This window comes from Enhydra lutris, unplaced genomic scaffold (genome assembly GCF_002288905.1).
Source record: "Enhydra lutris kenyoni isolate GAN:26980312 unplaced genomic scaffold, ASM228890v2 scaffoldscaffold34, whole genome shotgun sequence".
Lineage (NCBI taxonomy): Eukaryota > Metazoa > Chordata > Mammalia > Carnivora > Mustelidae > Enhydra > Enhydra lutris.
Genome location: NW_019154118.1, coordinates 16,233,233 through 16,253,237, shown reverse-complemented (window position 1 = coordinate 16,253,237; position 20,005 = coordinate 16,233,233). Strand labels below are relative to the sequence as shown.

General features: G+C 50.9%; 1 protein-coding gene across 3 annotated transcripts in view; it reads right to left on the bottom strand.

Annotated features, from left to right (window-relative positions):
- Nucleotides 1-5,776: 5,776 nt before the first annotated feature.
- LOC111153818 (FXYD domain-containing ion transport regulator 6) overlaps nt 5,777-20,005 on the bottom strand; it is a 30,342-nt gene continuing 16,113 nt past the window's right edge. The window contains exons 2-8 of one of the 3 annotated variants that reach the window (XM_022513069.1): nt 11,425-11,487; nt 10,786-10,821; nt 10,591-10,665; nt 9,991-10,027; nt 9,197-9,246; nt 8,633-8,683; nt 5,777-7,082 (exon numbers count right to left, since the gene is read on the bottom strand). In XM_022513069.1, the coding sequence (XP_022368777.1) occupies nt 8,655-8,683; nt 9,197-9,246; nt 9,991-10,027; nt 10,591-10,665; nt 10,786-10,821; nt 11,425-11,482 (285 nt within the window). In that variant the 5' untranslated portion in view covers nt 11,483-11,487 and the 3' untranslated portion in view covers nt 5,777-7,082; nt 8,633-8,654. Of the gene's footprint in view, nt 7,083-8,632; nt 8,684-9,196; nt 9,247-9,990; nt 10,028-10,590; nt 10,666-10,785; nt 10,825-11,424; nt 11,516-20,005 lie in introns of those variants that run through there. The other 2 variants (XM_022513068.1, XM_022513070.1) reach the window with 2 other exon arrangements.

Below are 20,005 nucleotides of genomic sequence, written 5' to 3'. Positions count from 1 at the left end.
GTCTAAATTGTTCACACCCACTCTGCAATGTCTCAAATCCCTTCTTAGTTTGTTGTGTTTTGGTTTTTTTTCTCCAGGAAAGCAAGGATTTTTGCTGTGTTCATTCTTAGATTCCCAGTGCCTAGAACAGAACCTGGCACATGTTGGACCCCCAGTTCTGTTAAGCAAATGAATGCATCCCGGAGGTGAAATCATTTCTCTAGTGGCACGGGAGGCCCAGGACCTGCCTAACACAGACTCTTCCCCTGAAATCCCGTCCTAGAACAGGTAGCAGGAACTAGTTTGCCCCCACGGAGACAGAGTGGGTGGTCGGCAACAGATCCCCCAGAGTCCTTCTTGGGGAGTTCCCCCTCCCCATCCTCTATTCCCCCCAGCATTTTACCCAAAGACCTGAAGCGATTTTCAAGAAAGCTTCTATTTCTCCTTTCAGGGGAAGCCCGGAGCTAAGAGTCAAGGAGGTCTACTCTCTCTTGTTCACACCCAAGTCCTCCCTCAGACTTTTTCATGTCTACCTCCAGCTGAGGTCATTGGCCTGGCTGACGCTGGGGACAAGGGAGCCCTCATTCAGCCCATGGCCCACGATGCCCAGTGCACCACCCAGGAGAGCCTCTCCTCCTACGGGTCCCTCCACTCAGGAACCTCCCCGTGGGACAGACGCGCCCTGAGTAAGCTGCTTTGCATCCTGACTCTTCGCTGTAGACACTGTGATGCTGGGGAAGGTTACTTCTCCAGGTCTCCTTCTCCCACGTATACAGTGGGTTGAAGCACCTACCTTGAGTGGTTCTTGTAGGAATTGAGATGACGTGGGTAAAAGCCTGGCCAGAGAAGGTCCTCATGAATGTGGACTTCACTCTCCTCCCCGGAGATGACCGTCTAGGAGGCAAGGACCTTCACTGCAGTCCCTTCCCTGGGCCCAGTCCCTTGCCAAGGCGTCTCGGAGGCAGTTCCCAGAGCACCCTCCCCTCCCGACCCTCAGCACAATCTCTGCTGGTCTACCACCCACCCCGCACCCCCAACCTTCCTCTCCTCCCCACACCTGCACAGCACCGCTGGCCGCTGCTGGGGTCCGGATGTGCTGCTGCTTTCAGTCTTTCTCAGGATATGGGGCCAAATGGGGTGGGAGTGCTCCTCTGTTGTCTCAGAAAGGCTCTAAGGCAGGCAAAGACACCCCCAACCCCTGCGCCCTCCCTTTGTCTGATTATTCTAGGCTGGAGCCAAAGAGGACCACCCAGCCATACTCTGCTTTCCTCCCCAGACCCACAGATCAAGGAGACCTTTGGGAGGTATGGAGAGGTAGCCCCAAGTCCTGGTCCCTCTTCCAGCATGGTCATACCCAGTGGGACAATATCCTTGGTCACCATGCCTCAGCCCCCCTGCATCTTCCCCAAGCAGTGTTCCAACTGTCCCCTGACTCTTCAGTCTCAGGGCAAAGGTCTGGGTGGTCACTTTTGGGCTGCTGGGATGGGAGGGCAGCATCCTGGAACGTCAGCTGAGCACCATCTGCCTGGTGCTCAAAAACTAGCCAAGAGGCAAAGGCCCGCACCACCAGCCTTCCCAGGAGGAATGTTCCAGCTCCGCCACCCCTGCGTGTCTGGGGCCGCACGTCAGAGCGCATGGCCTCGGAGTCCAGGCCCCCTGCAATCCTCCTCTTGCAGCTGGGAAGAAGCCAGAAGCCCCTAGAAAGCCCTGCATCCTGGCTGGGGCTGGTCTGCGGCTGCTGGCATGCATGGCCCTGCAGTCTCAGCAGGGAAGGTGGCAGCCGTCAGGCCCCATCAGTACCGCCCAGAGGTCCTGAACCCCAAGGAGTGTTGGTGCCTGTCTCCTGCTGTGGCTGCTAATGCCAGGGTCACTGGGGTCTTATAAGGCGAGGCCAGGGGAGGTGGGTCCTGGAGGGTCCATTCCTTAAGTGTTGGCTTTAAGATGACCTGAGTCGTGGGGCACACAGGTCCTGGGAGTTGCCAAAGGGCTATGTACTATGAGAGTCAAGGTCACTGAGGCTTTCTGCTCCCTGAGCTGGCAGAGACGCAGACGTCCTCTTCTGTTTCTACAGCTGCTGGCAAGGGCGAACCTGTTTGACCCACCTCTCCCACAGTGAATACCCTGGAGAGAAATGCATTCTTGACTTTTCTCGGAACTCACGTCTGAGCTTGAACTAGAATAGGGGTTATTCTCTCCAGTGGTGGTCCTTGACCTCCTAGTACTCACGTCCCCCCTTATCTCTGAAAAGCAGCTCCAGGCCCACCCTCTCTGCTCCTGCCCTTCCTCCGTGACCTTCTGGATTATCCTGGTGTGGCCCAAATGACCACCTCTGGCTTTGTACCCATCTTTGTCATTTATTTCACAGATGGCCGAGTCTGGCCTATTAAATGGCTGTGTCTTCTCAAAGTCCGGTGCCCAGAAATCCTCACTTGGTAACAATCCCATCCACTTCATGGTTCTCGAGGGTTCCAAAAGAGCTTCGGCTTCCTTGAGCTGCTTCGTTCCTTCCAGTGACTCAACCAAGCCAGTGTTGTGCTACCCGTCTTCCAGAGGAGGAAATTGCACTGTAATGTAGGTGAGGCAGAACTCGAACCCAGGTCTGACAGACAGAAGGGGCACCCCGCTACCACAGAAAGGATGCATAAGGAAATGAATGGTATGGTAATATAAATATTAATAATATACTATCTGCATGTAGTATATGTATAAGTGTCAGTGTTTTATGTACATTGTATCACTTTGAACTTGTGAGGGAAGAGGAAAGTTATTGATGGACCCATTGCACGGGGAAGGTAACTGCGGCTTAAGTGGCATTCCTAGGGTTTCAATGGCACCCAGCACACCCTATGGCTAGGAAGGACAATGTTTTGCAAAGAAAGTGACAGAGATGCTGGAGTATGCCTGAGCTCACTCAGCTGGTGAGGAGAGGGGGAGACCAGGGAATATCCTGAGCCTCCTTCTCCTCCATTGGCCTGCCTCCGAGCCTGGCTCAGAGGCAGGAGCCCACTCCTCCAGACAGTGCAGGGGGCCCTCCCCCTACCAGCCCCTACCAGCCCAAGCCTCCCACGACATCCGATCCAGCATCACCTGCCCAGTCATCGCTGCCTTGGCAGGTGCCCTATTATTGTGCAAGCGGGCACAGGGCTGGGGCTGGCTCCATAAAATCAGCAGCCGGTTGGCTTGAGCTGGCTGATTCTGCCCCCCGGAGTGTAGCTGTGACAGCAATGAATCACACTAATGGTGAGAGGTGGCATTCTTCCTCTTTGTGGCCTGGAGACAGGCATTTCCAAGCTCCTCCCCTGGCTCAGGCAAACACACCTGATCTCTCTCTCTCTCCCCCTCTGGACCCAGAGTGAGGCAGAGCAGCCAAGGACAAGGTGGGGTGAACCAGACAGAGCTGGACAGTCCTCCCACCCTGGCTTTGTCCGGCCACCCCGCCAGCCCAAGATCCCTAGGAGGCCAGAGCCCTTTTCCCCATAGGAAGGAAAGAGCCCGGTGACCTTGGCGTGTACTTCAGCCCGGCATCCCCCCCACCCCACCCCGCCCACCCCACCGTCCCTGAAGCTTGCACTCTGCCTCTGACTCTCTTCCAAGAACAATTTGGCAAGTTCCAATCCACAACGTGCAAAAAACCCAGAGCAGTGGGGAGGGCCACAGCCTGGGGGCCCAGAAGGCAGATTGACCTATTTTTATGTGGTGTTAAGTAAACACAAACACCTCCAAGCAAATAGACTTGGAAATCCTTGGAGTGGAGTTCATGGGGAAGGAGGCAGTAGTTGGGAGATAAAATGGCCCGGACACCTGGGATCACTGTCTGAGGCCAGGAGACTCAGCGCTCCCTTCTGGGAAGTGGCATCACATACCAGCTTTCCTACATAACCAAGTTACAGTTCCTATATCCAACCAAATTACAGAGAGCAGTCGCCTGCCAGGACTGAGTAGACAGATATGATCTCGCCCAGCATGAAATGCTGGTCCAGAGGGAAGACACACATTAAACAGCAATCCATGCCTGGATTCTGGATTCTTCTTCCCTGGCTCTACAACCCTAGGTGCTAGAGGGAGAGGGGCTTCCCCATTTTGTATGTGGGTGAGGGGGTGGGGGAGAGGGGTTGTTCCTCAGTTTGAGCTTGGACCTGGGTAGATTAGGCCATCCTGGGTAGATTCTCATGGTCCCTCTTAGCCAGGGGGTCCCATCAACTTGAATACTTCCAGTGACAGGGAGCTCACTCCCATAGCTGTGGGAACCAAGGACTTCGCCACCCCCCCCAACATGAGGCCAAATTCTGCCTCCTCCCATGTGCACTTGATGGCTCTATATCTTTTCCTTTCCTGTGCAGAGAGAAACAGGCTTGGAGCTGGATGGGCCTGGGCTTTGTCGCCAGCAGTGCAAACTCAGGCCAGTCCCACCGAGCCATGGTTTCTTTATCTGTAAAATTGAGATCCATAAGGTAGTACTGTGAGTTTGGAATGAGTTGATCTGTGGAACGTGGTCAGCCCAGGGTTTGGCACATATTAGCTGCTTTATTTAGTTATTAATACTAATATTATTTATGTAATATATTATTAATATGTTATTATATATTAATGCTAATATTATCGATCATCCGTTTCTTTGACTCTTTGTTATGTGTCTCAATTCCAGGTCACAAGACCCAGAGCACAGTCTTGCTAGTGTATGCCCTGAAAGGAATTTTGAGACTTTTGAGCCCCTGTAATCACGGAGTTGACAATATTGAGGTAGATCTCAATGAAAAGCCTCCTTTTTTTTCCCCCCCCAAAGACCTAGGGGACAGAGGGCAGGGCAGTTGCAGAAGTAGGGAGGGCTCCCTGCATGTCCCGGGGGATGGCCTGGGGTTAGCCAGAGCCCCGAGGCCCTCGGGACCTGCACCTGCCAATTCCGAAGCTCTACACAGAGCTCTAGCTCACAGAACCTAGACAGACTCTGAAGATTTGGGGGTGGGGCGGGCCAGGAAGTTACATTAGAATAAGACTTAGTCCTCACCCCTGGGAACAGTGTCTCACGATAGAAACACACAAGACGCACAGAGATGGGGGCGTACCCCGGGGCCCTCCCGGAGGGTTGGCTGGCAGCTGGGCTCATTTGACCAACAGTCCTTTCCGGAAGACTGAACTGGAATGTCTTTGGGGGGACACTGTCGGTGACCTCTGGCTCCTACGAGCCATCTCCTGTGTCACGACAGCGGATTCACCAATGGACATTATCTGCCTGGCCTCCAAGGCTTGAAGCCGATGTATGGAGTGCTTCAATGTGAGGCTAAAGGCCGGAGTCCGTGTGACTGGAGCACAGAAAGGAAGGGACTCATTCTACCTGAAGTCCAGGAAGGCTGCACAGAGGAGGTGGTATTTGGGTTTTGTGGGAGATGAAAAGATAAGTAAGGGTCTGACCCACCACACCCTCTTTGCCAAGTCCTTAGGTAGCAGCCCCAGAGTCAACCAAAGGAAGAGGTTAGAACCTTTGGTTCTCGACCAGCACGCCCTCGGGGAGCCACCTGGACTCTTGGCTTCTGTGCAGGCCACGCATCAGGTTCAGGTCCTACCACAGGGCGGAGCCCGGGCCCACGGACTGGGGAGCAGGCGGAGGCAGGAGGGGGAAGGAGGGGGAGAGGAAGCAGAGGAACTTAGCGTCCAAGCTGCTGGCCCACACATACCCCGACTGCCTCTTCAGCAACCATCGCTTCCCTCTGACCAAGCACAGAGTCCCCGTAGCCCTACAAGCACCCTACAAATACTCCAGCTTCTTGACACAAAGGAAAGCACTTAGAGCCACTAGGAAACAAAGGATGTTTTATTCCTTTCTGTGGCTGAGAGGGTAAGTCACAACACGGAGAACAGCAGTCCCGGTCACGGCGGCGCCGGTCGGTTAGTTTCCACAAGAACACGATGGATGGGATGGGGTCTGGCCGGACTCTCCGTTCTCTATGACCTTCAACCTCTCGCTGTCGCCTCCGCTGCAGGGCTGTGAGCGCCTGCTCAGTCTGTCTCTAACCTGCAGCTGGCCTGCTGCACCTGCCTCTCTAACCAGGGAAGGCGGGGCAAAGGGTACGGGAGCCGTCGCTTCCCCCCGGCCAACAGCACCGGGCAGAGAACCCTGCTCTCCCGGCTGCCCCTCCCCAGAGTGCTGGCCCCAACAGAATGGGTCCCCTTGGCCCTCGCCTCCCGGAGACCTCATTCAGGGACAGAGTCTGAGTCCAGAAGAGCTGGGCTATAGCTGGGAGTCTCAGAAGCAGGGAAGACGGGGGAGAGAAGCAGGTTTCCAGAGCCCATGGGGTTATTGCTGAGAAAATATGCAAGGGGCACATTCCCCAAGGAGTAGAGTAGAAGCCCTGGGTCCGGGATCCCGGGCTGCTCTGCCACGGGGCCAGGCAGAGGAGGACTCCGTGCCGGAAGCCCCAAGAGGAAATGACCACAGTCGGGGCAGAGCCTGCCTGGAGGCAAAGCTGGGCTCACTGGCACCTTGCTGTCAACTTAACCATGGCCAAGAGACCCCAGAACAGACTCAGGTCGGGGCTGGAATACAGAAGCCAGGCTCTTGTGAAGGAAGTGAGAGAGGCCATGGAGAACGATCACAAAGGTGATGTAAACCTTCCCAAGTCCCGAGACAACGGAAGACCCCCCACGCATGCCCCCTACCCCCACCTACACCCACCCCTCAATCAAGAGAAGAGACTGGTCTCTCAAGGGAAAAGCAGACTCCCAGGAGTAGGAGATGATGGGGCCGGGGCAAAGGGGAGTAGGGAGGGGCTGGTGGCGGCATGGCTCAGCACCTGCCCAGGAAAGCAAGTCCGGGGTCACTAAAATACAACATCACCCACAAACAAGCAGCCACAGAGACCACAGTCATCAAACACACACACAGACACATCACAGGAGGTGGACGAGACCGCAGGCCACAGGCAGGGGAAGGTGGGTGTTCGTTGCATCACTAAGTTGTGGACCATGTTCCGGGGACGGGGAGGGGGCAGGGGACACACACGTTCTTGGCTTCTCCTGGGGAAAGATCTGCTGCTGAAGTGGCCGGTGTTCTTAAGCATCAACATTGGCATCTAAAGGTTGGAGCAGCTCCCTTCGGGTTCTGGAGGCTAAGGGGGGGAGAGAATTTAAATTAAAACACCACTTGGGTTCCTTCCAGGAATCTTTACCGGCTGTCTCCCTGCCTTTAGCACAGCCCCTGTGCCCCCCAAAACCCACAGGATGAGACCTACTCCGAGCACCACATTCCTGTCAACAAGCAGACTATGAGCCTGAAACACAGGGAAAGAAGGTGGAGGCAGGGGAGGGGATGGCCCTCAGGAGAGGGCTTCTCTCAGTGGGGGCTGGAACCTGGGAGACATGGAAAGAAAACTGTTAAACCCAGGGTTTCTATGTCAGGACACTCCCAGGAGCGGCTCACAGTCCCGAGATCTAAGAGAACAAGGTTTCTGAGGTAGTTCAAGTTTAAAAAAAAAGAAGACAGGACAACTGCTAGCTCATGCCTCCTGCCCTTGAGCCTCCCCATACCACTCCCAAGATGGGACCTGCCAGCCACCACAAAGGGACAGAACACCACGCGACCAGCCTGGACGCCCACTCCAAGATTAGCATCTATGGCCACCTCACGTGTGGGCAATCACTGACCTTTCTGAGCCCATCTAGAATAGAAGATGGACATAATGAGCCCTGTTCTGCTCGCCCGCAGGGCTGTCACGAGGATGTAAAAGCACTAAGTAAAAAATTCACATGTAAGTATGCTCTGTCATTGCACTCATGGTAAAAGCTGGTGTACCAGGCATTTCGGTACCAGAAATCTCTTCGCTGACAATTCAGATGAGATCATAGACCTGTCTATTACGCTTTCCGTGAGGCAGACGCGAGTGGACAGGAGACCGACCTCCGCACTCCCCGGGCCCCAGCGTATTCTAGAGAGCTCATCAAGTGACACGGGCACAGACACAGAGGGGCGTGGTGGAAATGGCTGGAAGCTAAAGGGCCTGACTTCAAGTCCCACCTGTCACTTGCAATCTGTCTGTCCTCGGTGACCTCCGTTTCTTTTATCGATAAAATGGGGCTCAACCCCACCTGTCCTGCTTTTTCCTGTAGGCTTGAGTGTGAGTGTGAGTGTGTTTTGTGAGTGTGTTTTGAAAACTAAGGCATTTGACGGTTATGACTCTCCCGTGTCCCTACAATGAACAATGGAAGCAAACGCTAAACGGAATGCCCGTGAAGAGGGCACACGGAGGTAGGAGGGGAGGGGATAATACACTGCTCTCCCTAGTTTTGTGTAGATCTTGAAAGTTTTATTATAAAATGTTAATGTTTTTAAAAAGTGGCCCTAAGGTACTTTCTGAATCATCATTAAAAGCCATTATCTTTATGCTCCTTTGTATCAGGAGTCTTTCACAAACTGTAATTCGCCCCCAAGTCCTGCCCATGTGGCAGGTAAGACGACACCCCCATTAATTTGACCGCTGCGTTCTGCAGAGGTCTTAGTTCCCAACTGTTTACTGCACATGTGCGGGGCATCTCCGATGTTCCCGTCCGTCTGTCTCACTGGCCTCCCAGCGTGGCTCCTAGTAAAAGCGGTCCTGCTGCTCTTCTCTGAGGAATGAGCAGTGACGGGGCCAGAGGAAGACACAGGCAGGCAGAATCTTACCTTCCTACCCGAGGGCTATACTTCAGTTCTCTGCTTTCTGGGGCTCCGTTGCTAGGGGGAAAAAAAAATAGAACCAGTTGTAGAGAATGGACCCCTTGCCCTGCCCAGGGGGCATCCACACCTGTGCCTGATGTGGGGGGCGTCTGACCCGCACAGTGGAGAGGCGACTTGGCAGGATGTGGGGTCAGACAGACCCACATCTTGCCCCACTCCTTGCTGGTTCTAGGAATTTGGCACATTCCTTAACCCTGCTGGGTCCCTCAGTTATAAAATGTGGATAGTGATGTCTACTCCAGCAGGCCGCGCGCCCATGAAGTGGGGTCTGCCAGACACAGAGCAGCTGCCCCATACGCGGTGGCTGTCAAGAGTTGCAGCCTGTTTGGTGGTAGTGAGGGAGCACGGCACAGCAGAGGCCCCAGGGACCTCCTTCCTGGCACGGACATGGGAGCACGTCTGGTGAGCTCTAGGGAGGCCATGGTGTCGGGCAACCAGCCCTCCCTGAGCTATATTAGGACCCGCCCCAATTACTTCCACGCCACCCAGGCTGGTGGCCAGGATACGTACCATTCGCAGTGATGAGGTTCTCCACCTGGGCCTCTTCATCCCCCGGAGCCCTACAAGAGGAGAGACACAGCCCTCCTGTTAGAGGTCCGCAGGGCAAACCCGCTCTCCTGGCCGCGCATGGCCCGAGTCACTGCGGGGCTGGAGATCTCTCCACCAAAAGGGTGAATGGGGCAGGGGGAGAAGTCGGGATTGCAGGGTGCAGGGTCAGGGGAACTCACCAGCACCCTTCGGTGCTGGCCCCCAAGACAGGTAAGTGCTGGGCAGGACACACACCCCTAGGCCTGGGGGCTTGGGGTGTGTGTCCTGCCAGACTTCAGATTTCTGAGGTCCAGTGCTACCCCTGGTTTTTATAGTGGATTCATGGGGTATGCCCCTTTATGGGTGGGGAGGTGAATGATAGGGAACCCAAGCTTCTCCTTAGCCAAAGAGCCCCATGAACAGGTGACAAGCAGGGACAGTGTCCCAGGCCCTGTAGAGAGGAGGACCTCACAAGAGGCTCTGAGGCCCTCTGCTTCCCTTCGCCATAGCCCAGCTGTCTCAAGGGCCTCCAGACAAGGGTCCAGCACCTTCTGGCCTCCCTCCCCTTCCCAGTGTATATCAGAAGAGAGGCGGGGCTAACCCTGGACATGTTGACCTCTCTTTTGCCCCAGGATATGCCTGGCAATCCTCAAAACATCTACTCCTTACACACATGGCCTCTTTCTGAGATAAGAACCCAAAAGAACATTCATTTGGGCCCCTCCCTGTCCCCTCCTAGTGTCGTCCCCAGATGTCCACAGACACAGCATCCTTACCGGGGCTTCTGATTGAAACTGCACTTGCATCTGCGACCTGAAAGGCAAAGAAACCAGCCAAGGTCATGCTCCTGGCTGGAGCTCAAGGTCCTGCTCCTGGCTTGACCACAACGGGGCTGCCATGTGGGACCACATAAAAAGCACAGCTACGTGTAGCAATCTTCTGTCGGAGTAGGACTCCTCTGAGCCAAGGTTCAACATTCAATGGCTTTACTACCCTACCACAGTCGGCTGGATCAGACCAGGCTCCGTGCAGCCCAGGCTCATATGGGAAAGACAAACACAGGGCACGTCCCCGGGGGGCACTCTGAGGACATTCCCCCACGTTTGCCTCCTGGACACAGCACCGGGACAGCTACCCTGACCCTTCTTATTGTCCGCTGGTTCTCATCAAGCATTTACTTTGTTCGTTCCTCACTGTTTTACTGGGCACTTACTATGTGCCCCACACTGTATTCGGTCCTAGAGATAACAGGGAGAATGACAGGCTTCTTCCCGCTCCCCAGGGAGAGCATGGCCAGGCTCTGCCACCGTTTTCCACCTGCTTAGTAGTTTACAGACACCCCTCTTACAGAGCGGACAGAGAACAGACAAACTTACTCAGGATAAGGAGAATCCCCACCGAGAAGAGCACCACGGCAAACACCAATCCCCCAATCCTCAGCGTCTGGTAGTCTGCCAAAGGAGCAAGGGGGAGAGATGGAAGGGAGGGAAGGCAGAAAGGAGCGTGGTTTGCCCTCCCCAGGGCGGGGCTGCACCTCCCCCTCCCTACCCACAGTTCCCATCACTGCTCACCATAATGAAAAGGGTCCTTTTCTTCCTCCTGCTCAGCTGCTGAAAAAGTAAACAAGTGTGGGCAAGAGAAGGACAGCGAGATCTCTGATTCCCGAGTCTCCCCCAAGGCTCACAAGACTCACTTCCCACTGAGGGATGCCTGGGGAGGACAGACCATTAACCAGAGATGCCTGAGGGAGCACCGAGGGGTCGGCCTTTCTGCTAGGGCCAGCCCAAGAGCCGAAGGGGGTACTGTCAGAGGCCCAGTGAGCTTCTGCTTCTACAGCACATCACATCCTTCCTATTCTCACATCATCCCCCGAGGCAGCTTCTAGAACCCCCTTGTTACACGTGGGGAAGCTGAGAAAGGAGGAAAGACATGTGACTTGCCCCAGGCCAGAATCTAGAGTAGGTCTGGCTCCCAAGGTTCAGGCCTGAAGTCTACAGGGACCTGGAGGACTGGAGGGCTTAAAGCAGAGCCTGCTGGGCCCCTGGCGGACTGGTGGGCAGGCTTGTGTAGGGTCTGGGAATACCTGCTGCCTTCCAGCACCTTCTCTGCCAACTAAAGTGGGGACAGGGGAGTCACTTATCAGCCACATAGAATGTGAGATCCCCCCAGCCCTACGGTCCCAAAGGGCCAGGACCTGGAAGGGTACTTACCACTGGCCAGGATGGTGGGAGCCAGCAGGCTGCAGAGAAAGATCAGCACCGCCTCCATGGTGTCTGTGGACGTAGGAGGGAACGTCATTCTCTGCACAGGAGATTCCCCACCCACCCCCCAGCCTGATGTGGGGGCTGAGTCAGGCTCCCAGCTCTGAGTACGCTCTACGCGGTAAGAGTTCAAGCAATTGAGCCGAAGCTGAGCGTCCACAGAGACAGCTCCGCATGCAGGAGCTCAGCGACTGTGACGGAATCCAGCGCCGTCAGCAGGCACAATGACTGAACCATCCTGCAGGTAAAGAACCTGAGCCTGAAGAGGTTAAATGACACCTGTGGGAGTGAGCAGCAGAGGCCCAGTCCTCGCCCAGCTCAGGAAGGCCTCCACCACAATGCCTCTCCTGTATGGAAGCCAGAAGACCCTAAGGGCTTTGGAAATGACCCCAGTGGCGCCCCCCTCCCCAGGCCATCCTTCTGTGGCCACCCCCAGTTCACTAAGATGTCTGGGACTTCCTGGCCCAGTTCCCCACAGGCACATCCACCTGCAGAGTCATTCTTCCATAAGATGAAATGGCGCAGGTAAGCGGAGGTCTCCCTAGTCCAGCCAGCCACGTGGGGCGGGAGTCTTGCTGCTTACTGGTCTCCATATGGGAAACCCTGAAATGCTGACAGCTGTCCCTTCAGTTATGCCTGACACCCTCACCTCGACAGGGCCTGAGCCAACTCCTCCCACAGGCTTTAGTTCACAGTCCTCCAGAAAGGCGGTTTGGTCAAACCAAGGCAGCGTGGACACTGGCTCTCGGAGCCTCAGTGCCCTGACCTCTTCCCTTCCCTGGACTTCTGCTCGTGAACTCATTAAGCCCCTGTCCCCGGAGCCAAGGACCCCAGGATATGCCATCTGGATGGAGGCAGAAGGTGGCCAGGTGGTCCCTTCCAGGGACAGATTTCAGTGGAGTTACACACCTCCTGCCAGGGCATAAGGAACTGCCGTGACCAGCCAGCAAGGAAAAGCAGGGAAAAAACCCAAACCAGGAAAGCACGAGGCTGTCTTCCCTTTATCCAGGGGGTGACACTGGCAGTGACCTGACCCCTGGACCAGTACGGAGTGGCCAGGACCATGCTTGCTCTGAAGGATCCTCCCTCTGACGTTCCCCACCCCAAGCGAGCAGCCCCGGGTGCCCTGCCCCTCTCAGCCACCAGAGGTCACAACAGCCACATCCAGAGCCCCGCGGAGGCCCAGCCGTGGACGGGGGAGGCCGCTTGGGAAGTGTGTATCAAAAGGCAGTAACTGGCTTCTAATGCCATCTCACCTAATATTGGTAATTCTTTTCAATTTTACATACCTTATATGTATAAAAACGGAGGTAGCACACACATATAACGAAGCACAGCAACAAGATCAACACCCACAATGCAAGAACGGGACCTTCACTGACACCTGCAACAGCACACCTGTACTTTCCTCCAGCCTGACCCCCGGCCTCACTCCCACAGGGGAACAGCACCCTGGACAGCAGACACCCATACCTGTGTCATTACTCCCTTGTTGTTCTTCAAAGACATTTCTTTTTATTTTTTATTTTTATTTTTTTTTTTTTAAAGATTTTATTTATTTATTTGACAGACAGAGATCACAAGTAAGCAGAGAGGCAGGCAGAGAGAGAGGAGGAAGCAGGCTCCCTCCTGAGCAGAGAGCCCGATGCGGGGCTCGATCCCAGGACCCTGGGATCATGACCTGAGCCGAAGGCAGAGGCTTTAACCCACTGAGCCACCCAGGCGCCCCAAGACATTTCTTTTTAAAGATTTCTTTCTTTCTTTCTTTATTGGAGAGAGAGAGAAAGCACGTAAGCAGGGGGAGGGGCAGAGGGAGAGGGAGGGAGAATCTCCAGCAGATTCCCTGCTGAGCCCTATGCAGGGCTCCATCCCGGGACCCTGAGACCATGACCTGAGCTGAAACCAAAAGCCGGACACTGACTGAGCCACCCAGGTGCCCCAAAGATATTTTTTTAAATTAACATGTAATTCACATACCATGAAACTCATTTAAAAGTGTACATCCAGCACTTTTGGGTATCTCCACAAAACTGTGCACCCACCATCGCTAATTCCAGAACACATTCGTCACCCTGAAAAGAAACCCTGTCCCTGCCAGCAGTCACTCCCATTCTGCCCTCCCCACCTCCCACCCCAGGCTTGGACAACCCCTGATCTACTTTTTGTCTCTGTGGATTCACCTATTCTGGACACTTTCTGTAAAAGAATTGTCCAATATGTGCCCTTTGGTATCTGGCGTCTTTCACGGAGCAGCATGTTTTCAAGGTTCATCCGTGTCAGGCATCAGAACGTCACTCCTTTTTATGGCTACTATTTCAGCATATGACTAACCCTCCTGCTCTTCTTAAAAACCTATTTATTATGCATGAAATAAAATGGTGTTTAATGGAGCTTTTTTTAGCTTTGTAATTACAACATGTTGTTGTTTACAGGGACTGGCTATTTTTGGTTCACGTGATGTTTCTAAGTTTCATCCACTGTGACGTGACCATAGTTCATGCGTTTCTGAAGTCGTGCAGTATTCCCATCATGCAGATTAATTATTCTGTCCATGCTCCCACCAGTGGATATTTTTTTGTTTTTCCCATTTTGTGTGACTGTAAATAATGCAGCTGTGAACACTTTTCTGCATGCTACCCAGGGCACACATGCAAGGCGCTGTTTTTCAAATTTTTTGCCATCATTTTCATATGAAATACTTTTTTAAAAAGATTTTATTTGACAGAGAGAGACACAGCAAGAGAAGGAACACAAGCAGGGGGAGTGAGAGAGGGAGAAGCAGGCTTCCCATGGAGTAGGGAGCCCAATGCGGGACTCAATTCCAGGACCCTGAGATCATGACCTGACCCGAAGGTAGAGGCTTAACCAACTGAGCCACACCAGGCGGCCCTATAGTTTCCCTTCTTAAAATAAAACGGCTAGGCCCATGAATGGGTCACTGTGCAGTAGAAAATGCATGTTCTAGAGACAGGCTGAGGAGTGAGGTCACTGAGCTGTACAGTAGACAAACTGTCCACCTTACAGAATACTTGCAAACTTTTTTCCAAAATGACCATGCCTCTTTCCACAACCCACCAGCTGCATGACTGTCCCTATTTCCCTGCATCCCTAACAATATTTGGCATTGCCAGACTGATTAATTTCCGCCAATTGAGAGGTGCAAAGTGTGGTCTTCATTTGATCCCTTAGTGATGGAGTTGGGCATCTGTTTATTTGCCATTCCTGTTTCTTCATCAGCGATGGCTTTCATGACATTGGCTCCTTTTTTTCAAGTGGGTTAACATGATTAGTATACTATCCATTTATTATTCTGGATATGAAATCTTCGTCATTAAGTACTGCAAATGTCTCTTCCCAATTAGTGGTTTGACTTTTCATCTTTTGTTGCTGTCATGTCATGACCAGAATGTCTTAATCCTAATGTAATTGAATGTGATGATTTTTTGATGCATCTTGTGGAAGATAATCTTTGCTCAAGTCAGAAGGAATTTTCTTCTGGACATTTTACAGCTTTGCCTTTGACACTGAAATCTTTATTCCACCCAGAATTGGTGTTCATGTAAGGCAGGAGGTAGGGATCTAATTTTTACTAGCTGTCCTGGCACTATGTGTTGGCAACCCATCCCCTCTTTCCTCTGGAATGGTCCTGCTGCTTCCATCATATACCCGGTTTCTACTCAGGTGTGTGTGTGTTTCTGCGACTCCTTTTTTGATCTGTTGGTCCATTTGTCGGCTCCCACGTCAGAATCAGTGTCTCCGCTGGTACAGCCTGATAGTAATCTTCCCATGTGGTAGAAGAAATTCCCCTCTTCATTTTCTTCTTTCTTCTCTTTCTCTTCCATCAGGAATATCCTCCCTATTTTTGGTCTTTTGCTCTTATGTAGAAATTTTAGAATCAGCCTGTCAAATTCATCTAACACGACTGAGGATCTCATTGCAAGAGATCTGTGTGTAGAACCACCCGAGGAGAACCGGTATTCGTGTAATCTTGAGTCTCTTTTCCATAAAAACATCTTTTCATTGGTTTACGTCCTTTTTAATGTCTTATAATGGTTTTATAAATGCTTCCATATCAGTCTTTCTCGTCTTCTATTAGATTTCTCCCTGGGTGCCGTATTATTCTTATTGCTATTTTAAATGCTATCCTTTGTGTGTGTTTTCTAACTTTTGCTAGTACAGAGAAAGGCAATTGATTTGTACATATTGATCTTAAATCCAATCTCACTAAACTCTCTGATTATTTCTAATAATTACCTGTGGATTCCTTTGGGTTTTCTCTGTGGACACATCACCAGTAAATGGCAGCACTGTCTCCTCTTTGCCGATGCTTACCTTTTGTTGATTTTTAGATCTTGTCTTATGTCCTGCCAGGCCTTTCCGTAAAATGTAGACTAGACGCAGGAGTACTGGACACACACACATGTGGTCATGTTAGTGGCTTTACTTTTTACTTGTATTTCATTTTTGTGTGTATTTTTAGTTTTTCCCAACCTTACTGTGATGTGACACCTAACAATATGTTAGGTTTAAGGTGTGATGATTCATTTGATGCTGGTTTATGCTGCAAAATATTGCCACAATAAGATTAGTTAACACCTCGACCACCTCACATAATTACCTTTTGTGTGCATGGTGAGGAACAACAAAGAAAATGTGGCCTAAATACAACGAAATATTGTTCAGCCATCAAGAGAAGGGAATTATGGATTTTAAATGGATTTCTTCTAATGTTTTATAAGATCCCCCTCTGATCCTGGTTTTCTAAGATGTTTCTGTTTTACATTATTTACGAATGAGTGTTCTACATCTACAGATTTGACCTTTAATCTATCAATGAAAGAAATTATGTGCGTGGATTATCTAATGTCAAATCATCCTTGCATTGCTGGGATAAAACCCATGTATTGTCTTCTTGGTAACCTGATGGTTTTGGTTCGCTGAGCTTTTGTTTAGGATTTTTGCATTTCTGTGCATGAGTAAGACTGGGCTGCAATTTTTATTTTTTTGTACTGGCCTTGCCTGGTTTGGGTATTGTGGCAGTCCTGGCCTCACAAAACCAGCATTTCCTCTCTTGCTCTTCCCTGGAAGAGTTGGCAGAGGACTAAAATAATCTATTCTTCGAACGTCTGGTAGAACTAAACTGTGAAATCATCCGACTTTGTCTTTCCTTTGTGGGAGGATTTTCAGTTGTCTTTTCCACTCATTGATGGCCATGAGACGCCTCAGATTTCTCTGCTTGAGCATATTTAATGAGTATGATTTCTAGAGCAATTTGCTCTTTTCTTCTTTCAAACTTAATGCCATACCGTTGTTTATAGTATTTTCTATTTATCCTTAGCAACCAGTAATTTATGTTAGATCTGTGGTTATGTCTTTTTTTTTGCATTCTTCACATTGTTTATTTGTGATGACTCTTTTTTTTCCCCTTTTTTAAAGATTTTATTTATTTATTTGACAGAGAGAGGGATCACAAGTAGGCAGAGAGAGAGGGAAGCAAGATCCCTGCTGAGCAGAAAGCCCAATGTGGGGCTCGATCCCATGACCCTGAGACCATGACCTGAGCTGAAGGCAGAGGCTTCACGACTTCACGACTCTCTTTTCTTCATCAGCTCCACTAAATGTTCACCTATTTCAAGTCTTTTCAAGAACCTGATCTTGGTTTTGCTGATCCTCTTCACTGTGTTTTAAAGATTTTATTTATTTATTTGACAGACAGAGATCACAAGTAGGCAGAGAGACAGGCAGAGAGAGAGAGGAAGAAGCAGGCTCCCTGCTGAGCAGAGAGCCCGGTGTGGGGCTCGATCCCAGGACCCTGGGATCATGACCTGAGCTGAAGGCAGAGGCTTTGACCCACTGAGCCACCCAGGTGCCCCTTCACTGTGTTTTAAATTGTCCTCCATTCTGCCCTTATGTGTTCTCTGACTTTATTTATTCAGCATCTCCCTCTACTGGTTGAGAAATTATACAAGCTATTTCATTACCTTTGGAATTTCACTTTTGGAATTTCTTTGGAATTACCTTTGGAATTTCACCACAGGTGTTTGCTATAGACCAAATGTTTGTGTCCCCCAAATTCATGTATTGAAACCTAATCCTCAATGGGATATACTTGGAGATGGGTCTTTGGGAGGTGATTAGATCCTGAGGGCAACCCTCATGAATGGCATTACTGTCCTTATAAAAGAGAGCTCTCTGGCTCCTGGGTGGCTCAGTTGGTTAAGTGTCTGCCTTCGATTCAGGTCATGATCCCAGGGCCCTGGAATCGAGGTGCAGGTCGGGTTCCCAGTTCAGCAGGGAGTCTGCTTCTCCCTCTGCCCCTCTCCCCAGGGTGTGGTCTCTCTCAAATAAACAAATAAAATCTTTTAAAAAAAATTTTTTTAAATAAAAAACAAAAGAGCGTTCTCTTGCCTCTCCCACCAAGTGAGGCCTCAGTGAGAAGATGGGTCACCTGTGAATCAGGAAGTGGGTTCTCATCAGACACCAAATTTGCCAGCACCTTGACCTTGGACTTCCAGCCTCTAGAACTGTGAGAAATAAATTTCTGTTATTTATAAGTCACCTAGCCTATGGTACTCTGTTATAGCAGTCCAAGCAGACTAAGATAGTATTTGATTTAACAAAGACTTTTAAAGAGTCTAATGTTAAAAGGTATCAGAGTAACTAAGCATATTACCCTTCCTGAAAAATTTTTTTAAAAATCACCTCCCTCCTAATATGTATGCTATTATTATAAAACTTTCAGTTCTTTTTTAAAATTCTACGACATGGATATTAGTATTTATGTTTCATGGAAACATTTGTTTAGATTTACCCATGTGTACGGTAGCCAGCTTCGAGATGGTCCCCAGAACCCCTGGGTTTGAGAGCCTTATATAGTCCCCTTCCCCACTGCACCATGTGGCCAATAAAACACAGTGGAATTGGTATGTCACTTCCAAAATTGGATTACAAAAGGCACCATGGCTTTGTTTCCTCTCTCTCTCTCTCTCTCTCAGATTACTTGCTTTTAGGGAAAAATCACCTGCCATGTCTTAAGGATGCTCAGTATCCCTGTGGAGAGGCCCACGTGGCAAAGAACTGAGGACCTCAGCTCAAAAGCTTCTAGGGAGTAGACCTGCCATGAGCCAAGTAAGTGAACTTGGAGGTAAGTGAACTTGGAGGCAGATCCTCCACCTTCCACATGATTGCTCCCCACCACTGACAGCCTGACGGCAACCGTGTTAGCAACACAGAGCAGAACCGTGCAGCCCAGCTGCTGCCTCATTCCTGACCTCCGAAACTGTATGAGATCACAAATGCTGTTTGGGTCTCATTTGTTATGCAGCAGGAGATAACTAATACAACATACCTACTAACTGTTCTTCATGATTCTTTTTGATTCTTAGCCATTTGTCAAGACATTTCCTTTACTCCTCAAGAAAATCTTTCTAGAATTTTCTTTATGAAAGCCTATTAGTTACAAACTCAATTTTTATGCACCTGAAAATGTTTTCATTTCACCCTTCCAGTGCACAGACTCAGGAGTGATCCTAGTGATTGTGACCTACCTTTAGTGTTCCAGCCTTAGTGTAGTGCCCTCATCTTGAATGGGCACAACAGCTGAGACTGGCTGCTGGCCAAGAGAGGGATTTTTGGCCCCTCACGAGAGTAGAAAAGACACATGTAAAGGGTTCCAGGGCCCCCGTTACTGCTGTGCATTTCCCTCAACTCCCCCCAAATCCTCTCCATGCATGATCAGGTTCAAGCACACTGAGCACACACTGAACCCTAGAACGAGGCATACTCTTCTGGGCTCTGCCAGGGATAAATAGGTAAACAAGACATAACCTCGGCTTCCAAGTATTGGTGGGGTCTGGAAGCAGAGGGCTCTGGTACATCAGCAAGAGTGAAAAGAGCTTCACGGGAGGGAAAGGCAGAGGTAGAGACTGCAAAAGAGAGTCCTTCAGGGCAGGGAGAGAGGGAGAAGGGAATACAACAGGGGACCTGGGACAATCCCATGGAGGAGCGGACATCTTAGCTGGACCTCAAAAGAAGGATGGGATTTTTGCTGGACAGGGGCAAGAAGAGAGAAACTAAGGGCATTCTGGCAAAGGCAATAGCATGAACCAAGGCAGTGAGAAAGGAACACGGGAAGCAGGGAAAACAACTAGTACTTAGTGCAAGTTCTAAATTCAGTCCAAGTTGCCCCTCCAGGCACTCCACGGTGATGGCCTGAAGGGGCTACCGCAGAAGGACTCTGAATAAGGTCCCTCAGGAGAGAGGGCCTCCGCCATCAGTAATGCCTGCATAGCACAGGAGGGGGCTGGGACAGCAATCGGCCAAGTATGTGCCATTTTTAGAGTAAGCTACCTTCCAAACAGTGAACAGTCCTGTTGAGGAAAAACATGAAGGGTGGATGGAAAGAATTCTGATAAGTCAGAGGGTGGAGAGCCTCGAATGCCAAGCTAAAGAGGAAAGACCAGTCTTTGTGTTCTGAAGAAAGCACTTCTGATCGAGTTACAGTGTGCTCAAAGAAATACTGTTACAGATT